A 21,220-nucleotide genomic window follows, 5' to 3' on the forward strand; every position below is an offset into this window, starting at 1 on the left:
CATTTCAACTCCTCGTGTCTGGTATGCTGCCAGCAGATTGAAGGAAAGCTAATCTAATTCCAGTATTTAAAGAGAATCTGCAGCATCAGCCTGATAATTATAGACCTGTGCGTTTCTAACATCTTTAGCGAAGATGACATTTGAAGGTCTAAGCAGAAATTATATGCAGGAACGTCTTACATATCTATTACATGGTTAGAATGTCTGCTGTGGTTGAAAAGATGCAAGAACATCCTTTGATCCCTATGTAGCTCCTTCATGATACAGAAGAAGGCTGGCCATAAGCTTGATTTTAAAATGGGATTTGATCAGTCCCTGGATCAACTCCCTACTTTATATGTGAATTCCAGTTAGTTTGCACTGTTCTATTCTGAAATAATTCACTATTTATGTCATGCTAAAATAATCCTTTAGATGGGGGATGCAATATGCTGGTTTTCAGAGCACTGTGGATAATGGTTTTTTTTGATAACTGTAATCGTGTGTGTTGGAACGGGATGCAATACTCATAGGATTAACAGTGCAAAAAGTTATCTCTCAGCAATGTTTCCATGTTGTATTGGGTCCCTTCTGAACTTACACTAATTCTGCTGAGTTAAGTACCCTGTTTCTATACACATTTATTACTTTTAGGATATAATGAAATATAAGGATATTAGAAGTCAGTTGGGGTACTTTTATCTTATAAATGTATGGAGCACTAGCTTATTTCATGGCTCTGCCTGGTGGTGGGCTGAAGGTTTAAAAAGATACTGTCACCTGACTACTCCCCAAGGCACAGGCACTTGGGTGTCTATATAGAAATATATATAGGTTGTTATGCCCATATATCTTGCTTTTTAGATAAAACAAGGTCATTATTTTACAGACTGTTATGCTTAGGATATAAATATCAGTTGCATACATATAAAATGCACACTACTGATAACTATTCAGTTTATAGGATCCTTCTATCAGCTCTCCCTCTGTCTTATAGGTCACATAACCTGAGTAGTCCAATTAAATGCAATACCCCTAGTCTCTCTCTAATATACCCACTCTATATTATTAATGACGTTCTTTAAATAGGGCTGACGTAAACCGCTGTGCTTTAAAGAGATTATACATCATTCACATCAGTCCTAGGCACCGTGATACTTATGGGTCCCTATAACATGCTATATCAGGAACCAGTTACATATTTACTTGTTAGTTATGTGCTGAGGAATATTTATATTAGAAGAATGAATAGTTTCATGAGAGGCTCATCTTGTAGCATATATAAGATTGTTTTAATAAATCAGGTCTTAATATATTTCTTTCTTCCCTATTTATAACATTGGCATCAAGCATTTTTACCAGATGGTAACCCTTATTGCAGAAAGCTATCCACATAATGTGATATAAAAGATTTCTGTATAAGATAAGGCCCTGGCAGTTTTGCATGTACCTGGATAAGGAATTGGGATCCTATGAGCATAGTAGTTATCACTGGCCTATTGTCTAGCCGGACTGGCGTTACAAAGTGTGTACTACAAGATTTAGTATTGAAGACACATCTGTTGCCTTTTTCAAGTAGAAGCAGGAATTGAAAGCCAAGCCTATCTTTCTGTTTGAAAATGACACAAAATTTTGTGGAGTCGCTATAAACTGTTGTCTTTGCAATTCTGATGAATTACAATGGGGCACCATTAGAAATCTCTGGGTCCTGCTTTTCATTTATAGGTTGGGCCAATGTGGAGTTTCTAAATGCAATGATATCTTTCAGCCCTGTAGTTAAAGATATATATTTGTCAATATGGATATAGTTGTATATTTCTTATATTAAAAACAAAATCAAATCAGTGGCATAGCTAATGAGTATTTGATTTTCCTTGTAGCTTCTGCCTTAAAGGGGAGGGATTGGATGGGACCCACCCAGCTGTAATTGACTATACGCCTTATCTGAAATTTACACAAAGGTAAATACTTTTTATATTAATAAGTCATAATAATAATAATACTGATGATAATAAAAGAGCCACCAGCCATGTTGTCTTGTATGTGCTCAGTATTCCTGTTAACCCTTTAAGTGCCAGCCGAATTCGTCATTTCGGTTCCCCCCAGTGCCAGACGTTTTTTAAGCATTTTGTACTCATTCACTTTAACAATGTTTTTTGGTAGGAAAACCTCCACGAAACTAGGGAAATTATATATCGTTTTTTTCGTCACTTATTGGGCTTCGACATACATACCAAATTTTATAACTTTTCTGGAGATATGATGTGTATTTTGGGTGAAATATGTAAAAAAAAAAAAAAATTATGAAAAATTTCTGTATATTTTGAGGTTTTTTTCATTAGAAAAGTTAATTTTACTCACTTTTTTTTATTGTTTGTAAAAGCCCTGATACTCCCAATTCCAACGATACCAAATATGTGGTGGTACCCCACAGTTCCTGTCCAGAAGTAACCCCCAAACTAAAGCAATACTTAGTACAATATCACACCAGAACAAAGCAGAAAAGCGCTTGTAACAGTTAATGCAGCATAACTTATATGTAAATCTAAAATATCCCCTCATGTTTGGTATCTTTAGAAACTACAGACCTTCAGGTTTCTAGGTGCAATGTAGTTTTCACTCAAAAGCCAAATACCTTTTGTCAGTGCATTGTGAAATTTGGAACTTTTTATGACATTTTTTTTTTTTTCTAAAACGTAAACTTGGACGCATGATCAAATGTGGATTTGACAAAAAAAAATCTCATAAAAATTTTCTAACAAAGGCATATTTGAAAGACAAACTTCTCCTGAATAAAATGATGCCCCATATGTATGGGTGCACATAAAGACATGGGCACCAAACACTCCAAAGCAGGGGCAATGCACAAGGGCAATTACAGCTAAAAATGTGGGGGCTGCGCTCTATGTGCACTTCCTGCAGTTTTTCAGTGTTAACCCCCCCTACCTGTGAAATAACCCCCACAAACTATATATTTCTGAAAAGAGCACACCTTCTGCTATTCAGAGACACCACTCTTCTCTTTCTACATGGACAATTGTGGCCGCAGTCCCTTGCAGAAGTCAGCGCTTTGGTCAGAAATCAAGGAAAAACCAGATAAAAACCTAGATTTCTCCCCAAAATCTCCATGGCAACTACCAAAAACTTACTAAACATCAATCTGCAAGTTCCCCTGAATAAAACGATACCCCATATGTATGGGTGCACATAAAGACGTGGCCACCAAATGCCCCAAAACAGGGGCAATGCATAAGGGCAATTTCAGTTGAAATTTTGGGGGCTGCGCTCTATGTGCACTACCTGCAGTTTTTCATTGATAACCCCCCCTACCTGTGAGATAACCCCCACAATCTATATATTTCCGAAAAGTGCACACCTTCAGCTATTCAGAGACACCACTCTTCTCTTTCTACATGGACAATTGTGGCCGCAGTCCCTTGCAGAAGTCAGCGCTTTGGTCAGAAATCAAGGAAAAAACTAGATACAAACCTAGATTTCTCCCCAAAATCTCCATGGCAACTACCAAAAACTTACTAACCATCAATCTGCAAGTTCCCCTGAATAAAACGATACCCCATATGTATGGGTACACATAAAGACGTGGCCACCAAATGCCCCAAAACAGGGGCAATGCATAAGGGCAATTTCAGTTGAAATTTTGGAGGCTGCGCTCTATGTGCACTACCTGCAGTTTTTCAGTGATAACCCCCCCTACCTGTGAGATAACCCCCACAATCTATATATTTACGAAAAGTGCACACCTTCAGCTATTCAGAGACACCATTCTTCTCTTTCTACATGGAAAATTGTGGCCGCAGTCCCTTGCAGAAGTCAGCGCTTTGGTCAGAAATCAAGGAAAAACGAGATACAACCCTAGATTTTGGTCAGAAATCAAGGAAAACCAGATAAAACCTAGATTTCTCCCCAAAATCTCCATGGCAACTACCAAAAACTTACTAAACCTCAATCTGCAAGTTCCCCTGAATAAAACGATACCCCATATGTATGGGTGCACATAAAGACTTGGCCACCAAATGCCCCAAAACAGGGGCAATGCATAAGGGCAATTTCAGTTGAAATTTTGGGGGCTGCGCTCTATGTGCACTACCTGCAGTTTTTCAGTGATAACCCCCCCTACCTGTGAGATAACCCCCACAATCTATATATTTCCGAAAAGTGCACACCTTCAGCTATTCAGAGACACCACTCTTCTCTTTCTACATGGACAATTGTGGTCGCAGTCCCTTGCAGAAGTCAGCGCTTTGGTCAGAAATCAAGGAAAAACCAGATACAACCCTAGATTTTGGTCAGAAATCAAGGAAAAACCAGATAAAAACCTAGATTTCTCCCCAAAATCTCCATGGCAACTACCAAAAACTTACTAAACCTCAATCTGCAAGTTCCCCTGAATAAAACGATACCCCATATGTATGGGTACACATAAAGACGTGGCCACCAAATGCCCCCAAACAGGGGCAATGCATAAGGGGGGGCTGTGCTCTATGTGCTCTACCTGCAGTTATTTAGTCTAAACACCCCCATACCTGTGAAATAACCCCCGCAAACTATATATTTCTGAAAAGTGCACACCTTCAGCTATTCAGAGACGCCACTCTCCTCTTTCTACATGGAAAATTGTGGCCGCAGTCCCTTGCAGAAGTCAGCGCCTTGGTCAGAAATCAAGGAAAAACCAGATACAACCCTAGATTTTGGTCAGAAATCAAGGAAAAACCAGATAAAAAAACCTAGATTTCTCCCCAAAATCTCCATGGCAACTACCAAAAACTTACTAACCATCAATCTGCAAGTTCCCCTGAATAAAACGATACCTATGTCTGGTTGCACATAAGTACATGGCCACCAAACCTGAAAATGCATAATATTGGGGCTGCACGCTATGCACCCCTTTTTTTTTGCCTGCACCCGAATGAATGGGATACGCTCGGGTGCAGGCACATGTAGCCGATATACGCATGAAAACGCGTGAGAATGCAAAGTCTCGCGTTTTCATGCGTATATCGGCTACATGTGTCTGCACCCGAGCGTATCCCATTCATTCGGGTGCAGGCACAAGTAGCAGGCAAGCGTTTTTCCACTTGCTGAAAAAATCAGCCCTACGCCATGTGTGGCATCAGCCTAACCCTTGGCAATAGAAACTACCAGAACAATCTTAGCACCTCTGGACCTTTCTAGAACAACTGAAATCAAATGAAGTTAAAATGGAATAAAACCACTAAAAGCAATCAAAGAACAATAGTTGCAATGAAATCAGTAAGAGCCCTGGATCCACCAATGTCACTGCAAAAGCAACCTTTTTGGGGGCACTAAACACACAAAGAACAATGCAAAGATAAAACACCATAAAATCAGTAAAATCCAATAAAACCACCTAAACCAACAGAAGAACAATAATTGCAATGAAATCGGTGGTCAGAGCCCTGGATCCACCAACGTCACTGCAAATTCAGCACCCAATAGCAATAAAAAAGTTACAGTGCAATAGAATAATTCAAAAACAGAAATCAATTATGAAAATGCCAAAAAAACACTAAAATGCAACCAAATAAATCAGATAATTATAGAGCAAGATCAGAAATAAAGTTTTAGTAAAAAAAAAAGACTGCCAAAGAAAGCAAAGAAAGAAAGAAAAGAAAAGAAAAGAAAAAAAAAAGTGTAAGTGTGTGTGTAAGTGTCTGTGTGTGCTTGGGAAAGTTGTAAATAAGTGTGTATGTGTACAAAAGTGTAATAATGACAAAGATAGAAGAAAAAATGGAAAAAAAAAAAATTTTTTTTAGACAGTTGAGATAGAAATAAGCAAAATAAACAGTGGTAGAGAGTTGTAGTTCAGCTTACCCAAGGCAGGCAGGCGATCAGGGGCGATAAATCCAGCAGGAAGGCAGCAGGGGAGCTCCATCCGGTCCAACGTGCGCAGCAGGAGTGAGGGAGCCGACAGTAGGCGGCGATATTTAAAGGGACAGCAGTGGACACGTCATCAACGCGTGCCCACTGCTGTCATTGGCTGGAGGACCCGATCGCCGGCGCTGGGGGACCGGATCGGTGAGTATGTGTTTCTCTGCTCGTTGCCTAGGGGGATCTGAGGGGTTTACAAGCGCTGCGCTGCTTTAAAAGCGAGCGCAGCGCTTGTAAACCCGACAATGCCATTGGACGTAGATTCTACGTCCCATGGCACTTTGGTCCTTTAGTGCCTTGGACGTAGAATCTACGTCCCATGGCACTTAAAGGGTTAAAAGCTTTTTACTTTTTATTTACAAATAATTGTATTATTTAGAATGTAACACTGGATTCCCACTACTTTTTATATGTATTTCTGTAGGTGATACAGAATTCTTAACCTTTGGGTTGGAGTTGCCCATACAACACTCAAAGTGGGCCTGAATGACCCCTGTTTTACAGATACATAATGAGAAGCCCCCCCCCACTGGTTAGGACTAGAATTCAGCTTATGTTGTGTGTCTATGATGAGCTTCACTGCCACAGATCTGCATGCAGATTTATTCTCTTTAGAAAGCATGTTTAAACCTCAGAGTATTATTAAGATATTTATCTTCATACTGTGCTGCCCTACCAACCCACTCTTACATAGCCCTACCAACCCACTCTTACATAGCCCTACCAACCCACTCTTACATAGCCCTACCAACCCACTCTTACACAGCCCTACCGACCCATTCTTACATAGCCCTACCAACCCACTCTTACATAGCCCTACCAACCCACTCTTACATAGCCCTACCAACCCACTCTTACATAGCCCTACAAACTCACTCTTACATAGCCCTACCAACCCACTCTTACATAGCCCTACCAACCCACTCTTACATAGCCCTACCAACCCACTCTTACATAGCCCTACCGACCCACTCTTACATAGCCCTACCGACCCACTCTTACATAGCCCTACCGACCCACTCTTACATAGCCCTACCGACCCACTCTTACATAGCCCTACCGACCCACTCTTACATAGCCCTACCGACCCACTCTTACATAGCCCTACCGACCCACTCTTACATAGCCCTACCGACCCACTCTTACATAGCCCTACCGACCCACTCTTACATAGCCCTACCGACCCACTCTTACATAGCCCTACCGACCCACTCTTACATAGCCCTACCGACCCACTCTTACATAGCCCTACCGACCCACTCTTACATAGCCCTACCGACCCACTCTTACATAGCATCTTGACCTGATACTGGTCTTACATATTCTTCTGCACTTTGCCACCATTGTTTATACCCCATTAGCCACCTTCACCTGCTTCACCTCTGTCTTCCCTCCCCCCACCCTTACATAATTTCTCCTTTCTTTAGCCACCCATTTTTGCATACACTCCTGCTCTCAACCAATGTACCTACCTTCTCTTAAATGACTATTAATCTCACCTCTATGCCCTCCCACCCTCATCTATAGATACTTTCCTGCCCTACCCCACCCACTCTTCAACCCTTCAGCATGAACTTGGACTGACCTCAGTTATGCAGAAGGCTTGTGCTTTCAGTGTGTCCTTTAAACCATTAAACATACACAAATAAGCCGTTATATGGTGTTCTGGCAAGCAACTCACATTTTCCCAAGAGCAGCCTATGGGGCCGATTCACTAAAGGTCGTTAACACTTAACGCAAAGTGTATTTATTTATCAAACTGCTTTAACATTATAAAGTTGTCCAGAAGTTTGAAAGCAAGATTAAGTGCTAGTCATTTCTTTTTGTGCCCTGTATCTAGCTCTGATAGCATCAGCAGTGATGAAGAGGAGCTCCGGACTCTGGGAAGCAGTGGCAGTGAGAGCAGCACTCCTGAGAACATTGGCCCTCCTTTTATCATGGATGAAAACAGCTGGTACAACAAATGCAAGAAAGTAGAGCAAAAGTATCGGCTAGCACTGGAACAAAAGGTACAAAGGCAAGAAGTCTGACTTGTGCAGAGTTGATGCAGACTTCATTTGATGTAGTGCAGTTAGGATATAGTCACCTTATACTCCTGAGTATATAAGGCAGTGATCCCCAACCTTTTTTACCTATGAGCAACATTCATATGTAAAAAGACTTGGGGAGCAACACAACCATAAAACATGTTCCTGGGGGTACCAAATAAGGACTGTTATTGGCTGTTTGGCAGTACACCTGTTTTTTATGCAACCAAAACGTGCCCAAAAGCCAGAAATTCAAAAATAAGCAACTGTTTTGAGGCCACTGAGAGCAACATCCAAAGAGTTGGGGAGCAACCTGTTGCTCACGAGCCACTGGTTGGGGATCACTGATGTAAGAAACTTTTGTTTCTGATGTACCCACAATCCGTCCTCCTACACAAACATAGATATAAAAACACATAAATAATGTGTTGACTTTCGTGCTGTTTTAAATGTATTTTATTGCCTTATAAAAACACTTTCCTGACAAGTGTGAGCGCTGGCCACACTATGTAATTACTTTTTATTTTAAAATTGAATTTTTATTGATTTTATTGCATTTTCAGTTCTGTATTGCTTTTGTCCAAAAAACACCTAATGCACACTAAGACGAGGGGAACTGGGATACATTTTTATTAGTTTGTTTTAATTTAAATGTTTGTGATTTTATTACATTTGCATTTTCTTGGTTTTTTTTATTTTGACCTTTGTTGGCAATGTTCACATTTTTGTGTCTCTCCAATTTGCGTAATCATGACACATTTAGTTGTTTAATCCTACGCTTATTGAGTGTAAAAACCTTCAGATTTCTCCTGGCATTAATATTTATAAAGTTTTATATTTGTACCCAAGGGTACTGGATAAAGGGAATAAGATGATATAAATGTAAGTTTTGATTTGATTTTTTGGCAGATATAAAACTCCGGGGGTGCCAGGGTAGCCAGATGCCATTTAGACAGCTCGGGAGTTTGGATTGAAAGACATATTTACCTATTTTGAATTCAACAAAGCAAGTACTTTGCAATGCTACATGGTTTTCTAGGTCAACTGACACTAAATGCAGACAGGATGTTCTTTTGGCATAGACCATTGTCAGACATGAAAATTCATATGCACTCTACATTTTACAATGTACTATTCTACTATGAATATTGGGTATCAAAGTATTCAGTAGAGCCCTAAAATCCATTTTTATGATATTTATCTTTGTACCCAAGAACATGGAAATTTTGGAAGTGCTTTAATTTGTGCTGGGAAACCAGGGTTTGTACAAAAATATATGGTTCTCTAAGAAGAACTTACAATTTAGAGGCATTTCCAACACACAGTGTCGGACTGAGATGGCAGGGACCCACCAGAAAACCCTGGACCATGGGCCCACTCTCAAAACTTTAATTCTTCTTCTCTTCCTCCCTTAAACTCTTTATAATCCTAGTGTCTTTTCTCTACTTACTATACTCTATTCTTCCATCTATCAAGCTTCCTTGTTTCCATACAGAAATAGGGAATGACCATGAAATAGACTAAATAGTTAGAAGCAAGAGGGCCCACTGACACCTGGGCCCACTGGGAGTTTTCCTGGTATCCTGGTGGGCCAGTCCGACACTGCCGACACATGATTTACAGGCAGTGTGTTGTTTTTGCAGTAGCTGCAGTGTTCTCTACACAAAATATTGGTTTGTAATTCTATGCATATTTGGTATAAAACGATTTAATTTTTTTTCTGGGGTCAACTCACGGCTAGGGGCATTTTTGGTTTTTAATATATACTTGCTTATTTATGGTGCAGTACTAGAAAATTTGTTTTTGTACTGCTCTGGGTTTTTGATGTATAGAAGTCAGGAATCTAAATAAGATTATACATATGTGATACTGGTGTGTTTGGTGTGTGTGTGTGTGTGTGTGTGTATATATATATATATATATATATATATTAGTAAAAATCATTTACTATAGTAACATATATTTTTTAAATCACTAAATGTTAAGTTAATTATTTTATCTGAGATAAAGGAATTATGAGCATAAACATCTGACTGGGGCTCCATTCTGATGGAGAAAAAAAAATAAATCAGGTATAAGTAATATTCTATTTATAGTCCACCCAAACTGGCCCCTGTTATTCTGCTGCTCGAGGACGAATGCCCTTTCTATTCTGCCCTAAAAGCAGTTTAGATACAGTTTCCAATCAAGTCTCTTTTGTGGCAGGCTGTGTTTGTTGAAGCAGTCTTTCCAAAGCCTCATTATCTACACAAAGTCAGAGTGTCCAACCTGCAGACTTGTAGCTGTTGAACTACAATCCCCAGTGTCCCGCTACAGCTTTTGGGTAATTTTTAGGTGAAGTTTGCCACAATCTGCCCCCAAAAACAGCACTGTCTGTATGTCTGTAATTTGAGAGCAGACGTATGTGAGTATGCAGCTGTTATAACTCAGTATTCCTTTTGTAGGGTTACTTGGAGGAGCTGGTGCGACTGAGAGAAGCTCAATTTACAGAATCAGTGTCACAGAACAAGCTGCTACTTCAGAGAATCGAAGATATAGAGTTAAATCACAAGCTGGAGAAGGAACAACTTGAATATATCATTGTAGAGCTGCAGGATCAGCTGTGAGTACCACACGAGACTTCGTTCACTGCTGAAGGCAGGTGCTTTAATGGTCACATTTTCTGCACTGGAAAGAAACTGCTCTAATAATGAGAAATTATGCGTTATAGTATAGCCATAATGTGGGATGTTAAGCTTGGAGGTCATTTGTGTGCGTCAGGGGTCATGGTAGAAGCTCCTTAAAGGACAATGAAACGTATGAAAATAACAAATAAAGCTCTCATTACTGGCTGTTAATGTGCATGTACTTACTACTATTGATTTCCTCTTGTGTTTGCTAGGTTCTTCAGAATGAATATTTTTTTTTAAAAAAGCTAAAAGCTGTTCTTTAGAGTCTGTTTGTCTTCATCTGCAGCAATAAGCTGATTTAGGGCACACACATGCTCTGTTAATCTGTTAGGAGCCCTGAGTAGTGATGAGCGAATCTGTCCCATTTCGCTTCGCCAAAAGATTAGCGAAATGGTGAAAAATTCATGAAAAGGCTAAAATGTCTCTTGTCTGAAAAAATAATTGTCACACACGTAATTTTTTTGCCGCACGCGACAATATTTTATTGACACGAGCAACTTTTTTTTAATGTGGACTACAGTCTTCTCATGCACGGCAAATTTTGTCACCCGTTTTGCAAAAAAATCCACCAATGGTGAAACACGGAAAGTTGCCGCAATCCATGCCTGACAAATTATTTTGCCCATCGCTAGCCCGGAGCATGTGCAAAAAAGCTTTCATTTCAATGGGTGGTAGTCTAAATAGTCCCCTTTCTCTGTTAAATTTACCACCTTTACACTGACTCCCAGCAGCCCTCCCAAACCCACCTTACTATGGCTGGTGTATTGTGATACAAAAACAAACAAACTGTGGAGCAAACTCCTGCACACTGAGAAGACAAACCATGGCCTTGGGCCAGTGTCATCACTCCTGTTCCCCAATCATGGCAAACCATTCAGGGAACAGAAGCGAGGTGGGACAGAAAGGTGGCAGCCAACAACACTGTGCAGTTCTGCATTTTTCCTACTGATGCTATTTGGTAGAGGACTTAGTGGGCAATGTAATGGTGGTAAATTAAACATTAGGAGACATTAGATATTTTTTTGATTCTTGAGAATGCCCAGTTTTAGGGACATCTAGGAAAGGTAAGTGAGACGGCAGTGCAACTTTTGTCTTTTGTCCAATGCATTTTGTAAAGGAGAATGGCCCAGGGAAACACATAAGAATTAAATACTGAGTTACCTAAACTATTACCACCCCCCCAGTGAATTTGCGTTCCCTTGTCCTTTAATGATACTACTACATCTATATCTGTGCCTAACTGATATTTTCATGAATTTCAAATGTATTTTCATTTTCATTACATTTAGATTTTCCATCTAATGAGAGGGCTTTTCATATATATATTCTGTACTAGTGGAGGCAACATTTTGTTTTAGCACAAACCTCCAAAAATGTGTGCTTTGATTTCATATCATTGGAGGTACTGGGTCTGAAAATAATATAATAGCAAATATATTAGAAGTGGGAGCAATACCATTGCAGATGGACTGAAGCCAAATTCATCTATTTAATGTACATGTGCAAGGTCCTGTCCAGCTAAGGGCAAACATAACTGCCTGCTACACAAGATGCTTAGGTGTTGCATGTCCTAAGGCAAAGACACAATTTAAGTACGATTAATGGGTGATGTGTGGTTTATGTTCACACGCAAAGGCTTTTCAAAGCATCAAAAGCAGGTCTATGGCGCACAATAGTCATTTATGCCCAAGGTTCCCTCTGGTCTGTTTTCCAGCACACACTTCCCTTTTGACAAACAAATAGCGCACAACTGGAGGGTGTATAAAAGAACACCCATGTCAGCATAACAACTATACTGCTGCGATTTGTGTGTAAATTATTTAAGGGTGCAAAATGATCTTTTTTCCTTTTTTTGGAGGACTGTTTAATCTTGGCGTTGTGCACAAAGTACAGCTAAATCTTGGGGGGGGAAACTCAACACTGTGGAGATGGTAAATAAATCCTTCAACTCTCGATTTATGGTACCTCCAACTCCAACGGGTACCCAAAATTCCTTCCGACTTCCTAACTCTGCAGCTCTAAAACACACTGCATTGCAAGAAAAACAACTTGGCTAATTATCTGGATAATTCCCCTGCTCTTAATATATGATCATTACCCATATCCTGTGTTGTGTTTTCAAACCATTCAAAAAAAACCATGATCAACTGTATTTACAATCACATGTGCCACTTTGTAGAATCCACAACACTGACATGAATGTTCCGTCATGCTGTAGATTCTGCAATTTCCCAGTCTGTTATTGATCTGTGCCACAGTGTGTGTTTAATGGCAATAAGTGGCATGCCAAGATCAACAGATTGGCTAAACCATGTGATAAATTGCTGCATTGATAAAGAACAATTGTAAAATTTGTGCTGCTTGCCAAACTATCCACCTTCTGTTTAATCATACTCTGTTACTATTGCCTCCTGTTGGCTAAATTACATTTTAATACCCTTTAAAGTATATAATAAAGAATGTTAGAAGCCATAGATGTCTTCAGTCACTACTATAAGGTATTTTTTATCTTCAGCTCTATTTAAAAAAAAATATAAGAAATATTATGTATGTGGTTTAGTAATCTGTTTCCACATACATTTTTCCATTACTCTCATTCCATTCTCAGCAATGTATTACACCTATCAGCATGTAGCAGAGATTTTTCCTATTTCTAATATCCTCTTAGTGCTGACTAAACCGAGACAGGGGCACAAAAGGAGAGCACTGTCACACCAGCTTATGGCATATTCCCATAAATCTTTGTTGCTTTTTCCTTTATTGAAATCCACTCAAACTCCACATGTCAAAGGCACTCACAATATTGTTTGCCAGCTTCTTGTTTTCAGATTACTGACCAGAAAAGCGCAAGTTTATTGAAGAGATGTCAGATATAGTTGAATCTTTTTTTTTTTTTCTTGCAGTGCCATTATACTGACCTGGGTACAGCTGTTAAACAATGATTGGAATTTCAATTATAAGATAATTAAGTTAATTAATACATGGTATTTCTGTATGAGGAGAAAATGTGCTTATTATCTATTAATTTTATTTATAAAACACTTTTTTATTAAACCCATGCAAAGTTTGCACCATGTCTAGTAACTCATAGCAACCATGTATTTGCTTTGGAACTTCTGACCTGTAATTGAGTATTCTTGATTAAGTTACTAGAGCTGGTACAAATGCCGCAGTGTCACTCCTTTGTGAAGAAAGGCTGATGAGTAATTTCTGCATGAGGTTTGAGTGATCCTGTTTTGTTGTTATTTCCCCACTGAGATCCTTACTAGATAATTTAATTCCAAAAATGTAAGGAAGGTTTCTCAGAACAGGACACACAGTAGGAAGGCTTAACTGTGGATCCACACAGTAGAAAGTGTCTGCTGTGGATCCACAAGCTTATAAGGTTAACACTTGTCCAACAATAAAATGAATGATAGTTATACACTAAATGGAAATGGCTTGCAGGTTCCCTCAATTGAATGAATATGGGGGGTTTAGTGGAAAACAGACTGTGCAACTCTAGATAGTACAAGTCAGTGGCTACTAAAACAAATAAAGTACAGGTATGGGATCTGTTATCCAGAATGCTCGGGACCTGGGGTTTTCTGTATAAGGGATCTTTCTGTAATTTAGATCTCCATACCTTAAGTCTGCTAAAAATCATTGAAACATCAAATAAACCCAATAGGATTGTTTTGCATACAATAAGGATTAATTACATCTTGGCTGGGATCAAGTACAAGGTACCGTTTTATTATTACGGAGAAAAAGGAAATAATTTTTAAAAATTAGAATTATTTCCTTATAATGAAGTCTATGGGAGATGGCCTTTCCGTAATTTGGAACTTTCTGGATAACGGGTTTCTGGATAAGGGATCCCATACCTGTACTGTCTTTGTATAACTTGAGGGATTTAAACACAATTGTGCCTCTTAATAAATCCCTGATAAGGAAACTGTTGGAGAAAAGTCAGTTCATGGGGGCATGATTACTCTTAACAAATAGAAAAGAGCAAACAACAAGAGCCTTCCCATTTAGACTTGACAAGCAGAATCCCCTGTTGCAATGATAGATTTGATTAATGCCTTTATAAGTGTCTTTTAGGATTTCTTGAACAATTTTGTTTTGCACAATCTCATTTAATAGATATGTAACTTTGTCACTTTGAATGGGGTTATGGCCAATTAAAATGAACAATCCATTACACAATAGCTGTTAAATGGGTTAGTAAGAAGCTCAGCACTTTTGAAAACCTCTTGGAGCTTGTTTTGTCCTTTGCTACAGTGTCCTCAAATTTCATTGGTCAGATGGTTGACCTGTGATTTTGAAGTAAATAGATGGCAGACTAACTCAGCGCCTTTGAACACCTCTATGTTTTAAAAGAACGATTTGTGACAATATAAAATAACATGGACAACAAGATATGCAAGGCGTACCTGTTGTGGTCCAAAAGGATGATCTCTTAGGAGGTTTTTTTTGTTGGCATACCTTATCAAACAGACAAACTTTGGTCTTTATATGTAATGCACTAGACATCATTTAGAGGGGTTAAACTTGAAGGACTCAAGTTTAACCTCAATGGCCTCCTTAAAGGCTTTTGGCACCTATTGGACTTGCACCTGGTAAACTATTAGCGATCGGTGCCTACAACTGAGGAATATTTGTTGGTACTGTAACTTCTCTGTTGTTTATTTTTATTATTTAGATTGCACAGGGACAGTAAAAGCTTTCAGCTTATTGGTTCCTATTAATGACTGACACAGGACAAACTCTGCCCATGTTATTTGTTGTGTCACTTGGTTTCCTGCCTGTTAGCGAGTGGTTGGTTGGTTATACTATATTGATGTGCTGCGTGGTACCAAATTAAACATAAATAAAAGTCAAGATTGGTACAGGTCTGTCATTTTTATAATAATTACTAGGGATGCACCAAACCCACTTTTTTGTGTTTAGCCGAACCTCCGAACCCACCCAGCAGGATTCGGCCAAATCCTGAACTGAATCCTAATTAACATATGCTGATTAGAATCGGAAAGGGGTTAAAATTTGCCGCGCACTGCCCATTTAACCCTTTCCTAATTCTAATTAGCATATGCTAATTTATGCTGATTTGGATTTGGTTTGGCCGGGACCGCAGATCCGTCCGAAACTGAATCCTTAAAAAAACGCTGGGATTCAGCGGAATCCTGAATGAATCCGGGATTCCGTGCATCCCTAATAATTACATATTGACCTTCAGTACTACATTTATGTTGCAATAGCAACTGCAATTGAAGGCAACTTGCAACTGAATGTCATTTTTAATTTTTACAGTTTTTCCAAACAGAAAGAATTTTCATAGAGAGACTAAATTGTAATCTTTTTATTGCTTATTTTCTGTTTGGATTCTCTTACGTCCATCTTCCGTTGTGGCGTTCAGGCAAATACCTGGGTCACTGACCCTAGCAACTAGTCTATAACTGAAATATTAATTCATTTGAATAAAGTTTCTGCAGTTTGTCCCAGAATGTTATTAACTACATCAAATGTTGATATTAAAGGAGAAGGAAAGGCATTTTACTGCCAATAGCTTTGCCACATTAGTGCCACCTAGAACAATATATTTATTCTGCAGAAAGCTGTACCATACCTGAGTAAAGAGCCATAGAAGCATTCTCCGTTTGCCTAAGACAGCAGCTGCCATTTGAAGCAGCTTCTTGCTGCAGCTCTTATAGCTCAGGGGGAGGGGGGAGCAGAAGAGAGGAGAGAACTGTGCAGACTCTGGCCTGGGCAATGAAGGATTTTTTTGAGAGAGAAGAAAAAAAAGACGAGAAAACCTGTGTTTCTTTTGATAGAGGATTCAGTGCAGCTTTTCTGTGAGTGCTTATGGCTGTATTTACATAGACCTTTCTGATAAAGCTTACTTAGTTTTTACCTTTCCTTCTCTTTTAAGGTATGGTTTCCCTTTATGTACAAAATCCATTGCACTTGTAGTACTTTTACAAATGTTTTATTACAGCTTGGTTAACAGGGCTTTTAAATGTAAGATACAGTGGTTAGTTTCAAATGAATGTATAACCTGTTGGTCAAGGAGAATACGTTCATGCAAGATGGTTTTTTTTTTCCCTCTATACTTAAAAAAGTGATAAAAAAATGAAAACCTTAAGAGAACCAGAAAATTCAAGTCTCTCATATGCAAGGCTGCCTTGAAATGCCATGCACACATCAAAATGATTCATATGAATGAATCACAATCCAGCGAATGGCACTAACGCTTAAAGGAGCCTTGGCTTTAGATGTGAGCACTGGATTAAAGCACTTAGAGGAGCTGTAAGGGGAAAGCCCATGCGTTAGTTTGCTAGCTGAGTGTACTCTGTATGAAAGGAGTTAGTGGAAGTGGCCAGTGGGGAAAGGGGGGGGGATCAATGTTTTTTTATTTTCCTGAATCATTTGTAAACTCATTAAAACAGTATGCACTCAGTAGTGTGAACAGATGGAAGCTCTTACACTGGCTGTTCCTGCTCTGTGATGATTATTGTAGCGGTGTGATTAATTAAAACCTCATAAAAATCAGGATCGCAGATGGTGTCACGCAGGCAAGTGGGTGCGAATGTGGCACACAGGCTGAACTATCATAGTAAGCTTTCGGACATTAACGGACATTATCTTCATTATTTGCAAATAACTGTCACGGAAGAAGCTTTATTGGAACTGTTTGTACCTGTTTGTTATGGATAATACAGATATCAACATTGGGCTGCGCACATACCTAAAGCAGGTATTTCTTTGTCATTACGAAGATGCGTTTACATGCAAAACTACCAATGAGAAATTGTTGATGCATTTAACCCCGGCTAGCCTAGACTGTCTGCCTCCGTCAGTTGTACTAAGAGGCCACATTTAAGTTTGTCTCTCACCTAACCTCACTGGTTCCCAAGGGCACGGGTTTCACATTGCCTCAGGGCAGAAATATGTATGTATGTATGTATGTATATATAACTTTATTTATACATGCTGTACAATCTTACAAAATACTAAATTACACACAGGGCAAAAGGACAAGTCTTATAATAAATAGAATACATATGTATAAATACACAGGGAGTAAGTGCCTTGTGGTATGAGACACAGTAGGAAGGAGGTCCCTGCCCCGTAGAGCTTACAATCTAAGTGGTTGGGTAACATACAGGCACAAAATGGAAGGTAAGAGTGCACCAGGTATGGGCATTTGCCCTTAAGCGCAGGCCTGGGCAAAATAATGTTTTAGTGCTCCAGAAGGTAACAGCTGAGCTTTATCTTATAGAGAGTGGGGGAGTTTTCCCTACGGAGGGATTCAGGGATAGAGTTCCAGAGGTAAGGAGCAGCGAGATAGAAAGGTTTAAGATGGGAGAGCGCAGTGGGTGTGGATGGTGTAAAAAGACGGAGGCTCTGAGAGGAGGAGATGACCAGGAACCTGCAGGGAGACCAGAGAAGAAATGTAGTGAGGAGCAGAGGAGTGAAGGGCTTTGAATGTTAGTAGAAGGATTTTGTAAGCTATCCTTTGTTTAACAGGCAGCCATGCTAGTGAGCTTAGTTGGGGCTGAACAGGTTCCCTCCTAGGAGAGAGGAGGAGAATCCTGGCAGCAGAGTTTAAGATTGATTGCAGGGGAGAGAGGTGGGAGTCTGGGAGTAGTAAAGTGCTGCTCCTCAAACAGTGAAGTAGGTTCTCCAATTCTACACAAGGTTATCGTATATTCATTAAAGATCCATTGGAGAGCCAAACTGTGCAATTTAGTTTTTGCTTTTATTTGAGATGCATAGCACTACATGTTTTGGACCTCGGGTCCTTCCTCTGGTGCATTCACAGAACTAAGTACAAGACATCCTTGAATCCCCAAATCACACCCACACTGCATCATGTGACCAACCACACCAGCTCCTACTAGTGGCCAGATGCATAACTGCAGGTTTCAAGTAGATACTTACCAAAATTGAGTCTATCAAATACAGTCCATAATGTGTTAAGGTAGGTCCATAGATTAGCGTCCATCTGTGAAGAAAAGTAGTATATTTGTATGAATTATATACACATAAGTTAATAATTACAAAAAACATTTTAAGCTCCATGCTTCATTCATATCCATTGGTTCAATACTGTTAAGTATTTCAATCCATTTTGCTTCATTTCTAAGTAATAATTGTCATATATCGGGATGGTGTTTGTACCTGTTGTAAAACCATCCAACGTAGACTAGCAGGATTAATACACTAATAGGATTGAACATACAGACCATACAGTTCTAACTTACTGTTGATTCTGCCCATTAGGTTCACAAGTCTATCTGCTGTTAGTGTTCTGTGTATTTGATTTGGAAATTAGACAGCATATTACTTAGTTACTAAGTATGTAATTGCGATATTAGTAATGTGTCACCTAGAACTTACTAAGGTCTCTACAACTGGTACCTGCTCTAAGTTGAGTTAGCACATTGTTATGGGCTTGTTTGCTATGACTAGTTATCCTGTATTTACAGTATAGTTAGTGCCATATGTTACAGGATAGAAAGGGTTAAATTATTTTGTAATTTGGCTAGTAATCTTGTTATAGCCCTTAGAGGCAGTGGTGCCATTGTGTCTGCTGAATCTAACATCCTTCAGTATGGGAGCTTCATTTCCCGTCCATACTTTGTCTACTTCTTCTCACATACAGCCCAGAGAAGGGATGAAAAAGCATCCATTTTGGGGTGAGGAGTAAGGGAAGTCAATAGATGAGTTTAGGTATGTTCCATGGGGTTGTAAGAGACTGGGTGTTTTTTGGGAGGAAGCAACTGGTAGAATAAGTCATGAAGCCCATGAATATTTTAAACCCCTTTAAAGGAGAGGAACTAGATTTCCCAAATGAAGGGAGGCTCAGCCCCACTGGATCTGTGCAACCTGGAGGAACACTAACATCAAAGATTGGAGTATACCAGCCTGTCTGTGCCTTTGCTACACATGGACTATCTGTGGGACACACTAGGTAAATCTTTCCACTTGGTGGTGCTAACTGTCAACCTTTGTTTTAAAATGGCACCAACATCTTGTGCTAATTACTGATGAAAATGACTTAAAGCGGACCTGTCACCTTAAGAAATAATTTCAAATTGTTTTCTATTGTGTTTGGCAAGCAAAATAAACTTTACTTACACTATATAAGTTATTTTAATCTTATTTTCTTCAGCCTTGGAATTCACAATTGCAGCAAGCAGGCAGGGGCCATTTTGTGGACACTGTTATCAAAGCAGGCATTGCACCCTGCCAAAATCTTGTTTCTGTGCCAGTATGGGGGGACCTAATGCCCATGTCCATGCACTGGTTACACAATTAGATGGTGAGGAGGGCAGAGACATCTAAGAAGTTCTGAATTGAAAGTGAAAGTAACTGTCTGCCCCACCTCTATGCCTAAGGCATAGAGGCGGGGTAGGTATTATATGATTGACAGCTGGGATTTTAAAATGCTTTTATAATGGGTTTGGATGTGGTAATAAAAAAAATTATTTTGGGTTTCATGTTAAATTTGAAAAGGACTTTTATTATACAGCTTTTTATGTCTGGGTGACAGGTCCACTTTAAACTGCCAATACCAGGGAGGTGTTTGAACACACTCTGTTACACCTGCCCATGACCCACCCATGTCACACCCAGTTATGTCCCAACCACAGCCAGTTCCACCCTGACAATGCACTGGCATATAAAACTGGGTGAAAATGGCTTTGCCTAAGGTGCCTTGCATAGACTTGCTCATGAATTTGCAGCCCCTATATGGCAGGGCCTTTTTAAATGTACTTACATTCCCCAACCATTCGAAAAAATATTCCTACATGACAGGCATTGGGGAGAAAGATATTTTAACATGCCTGTTATTAAGCTGACAAGGGGATTGAAGAAGCAGTAGAGACTTGATTCGGAAACATAAAACCCAGACGTCCATAAAACGTCACAAACAGACCACATTGTCTGGCTGGTTTAACAGATTGAAACTGCATTTTACATTTCATACCAAGATGTCTTTGCTGAAGGTTGGAAGGCAAAAGCCACATTTATTTAGTTTATTCTGAGTATTAGCAAAGCATGCTTTAGCATTATACTTACCTCTGCATGGTAAACTGTAATAAACATATATTTATTATTTTACTGGCTGCTTTGAAATTGATTTTTTTTCTCCAAAGACTCCACTTTGCCGCAGTATAAAGAAAATGTACTTTATTCCTTCCATCTCAAACAGTTCATGCCCCACTGTTCACGTTGACAGTACAATTTTCAGGCTTTGTATTCTTCTGTAGTGTTTTAGAGGAAATAATTGATGTACTCCAAGGCTATTGATCGCCTGTGTTTCTGCAAATAATTGCTTGTTTTTTTTCATGTGTGCCACCGTGATGGCCATAATGTAGCTCTCATGTTAATGGACTGCAGACTCTGGTTAATAATTCCACTTTTAATCTTCACTATTCAGTCACGATTCTTTTAATTTTTTCTATTTGTTTAACATAAAGTATGTAGTTTTATGTCTGTTCTGTCTAGATGTCAAGGACTGCTATGGGATCCGTTATCTGGAAAGTTCCGAACTACAGGAAGCCCATCTCCCATGTATTCCAGTTTAAGAAAATAATTCTAATTTTTAAAACTGATTTCCTTTTCTCTGTAATAACAAAGCGG

The 21,220-nt window shown here is 39.3% G+C and overlaps 1 protein-coding gene across 1 annotated transcript in view; it reads left to right on the forward strand.

Moving 5' to 3' along the window:
• The window catches only part of rundc3b (RUN domain containing 3B), a gene marked incomplete at its 3' end in the record, with an annotated part of 69,683 nt that extends 58,938 nt beyond the window's left edge, over positions 1-10,745 (forward strand). Inside the window, 3 exon segments of the mRNA NM_203751.1 lie at positions 1,860-1,940; positions 7,730-7,898; positions 10,361-10,745. Of these exon segments, the coding sequence (NP_989082.1) occupies positions 1,860-1,940; positions 7,730-7,898; positions 10,361-10,522 (412 nt within the window).
• Positions 10,746-21,220: the final 10,475 nt, after the last annotated feature.

The sequence above is a fragment of the Xenopus tropicalis genome, chromosome 6 (assembly GCF_000004195.4).
Source record: "Xenopus tropicalis strain Nigerian chromosome 6, UCB_Xtro_10.0, whole genome shotgun sequence".
Lineage (NCBI taxonomy): Eukaryota > Metazoa > Chordata > Amphibia > Anura > Pipidae > Xenopus > Xenopus tropicalis.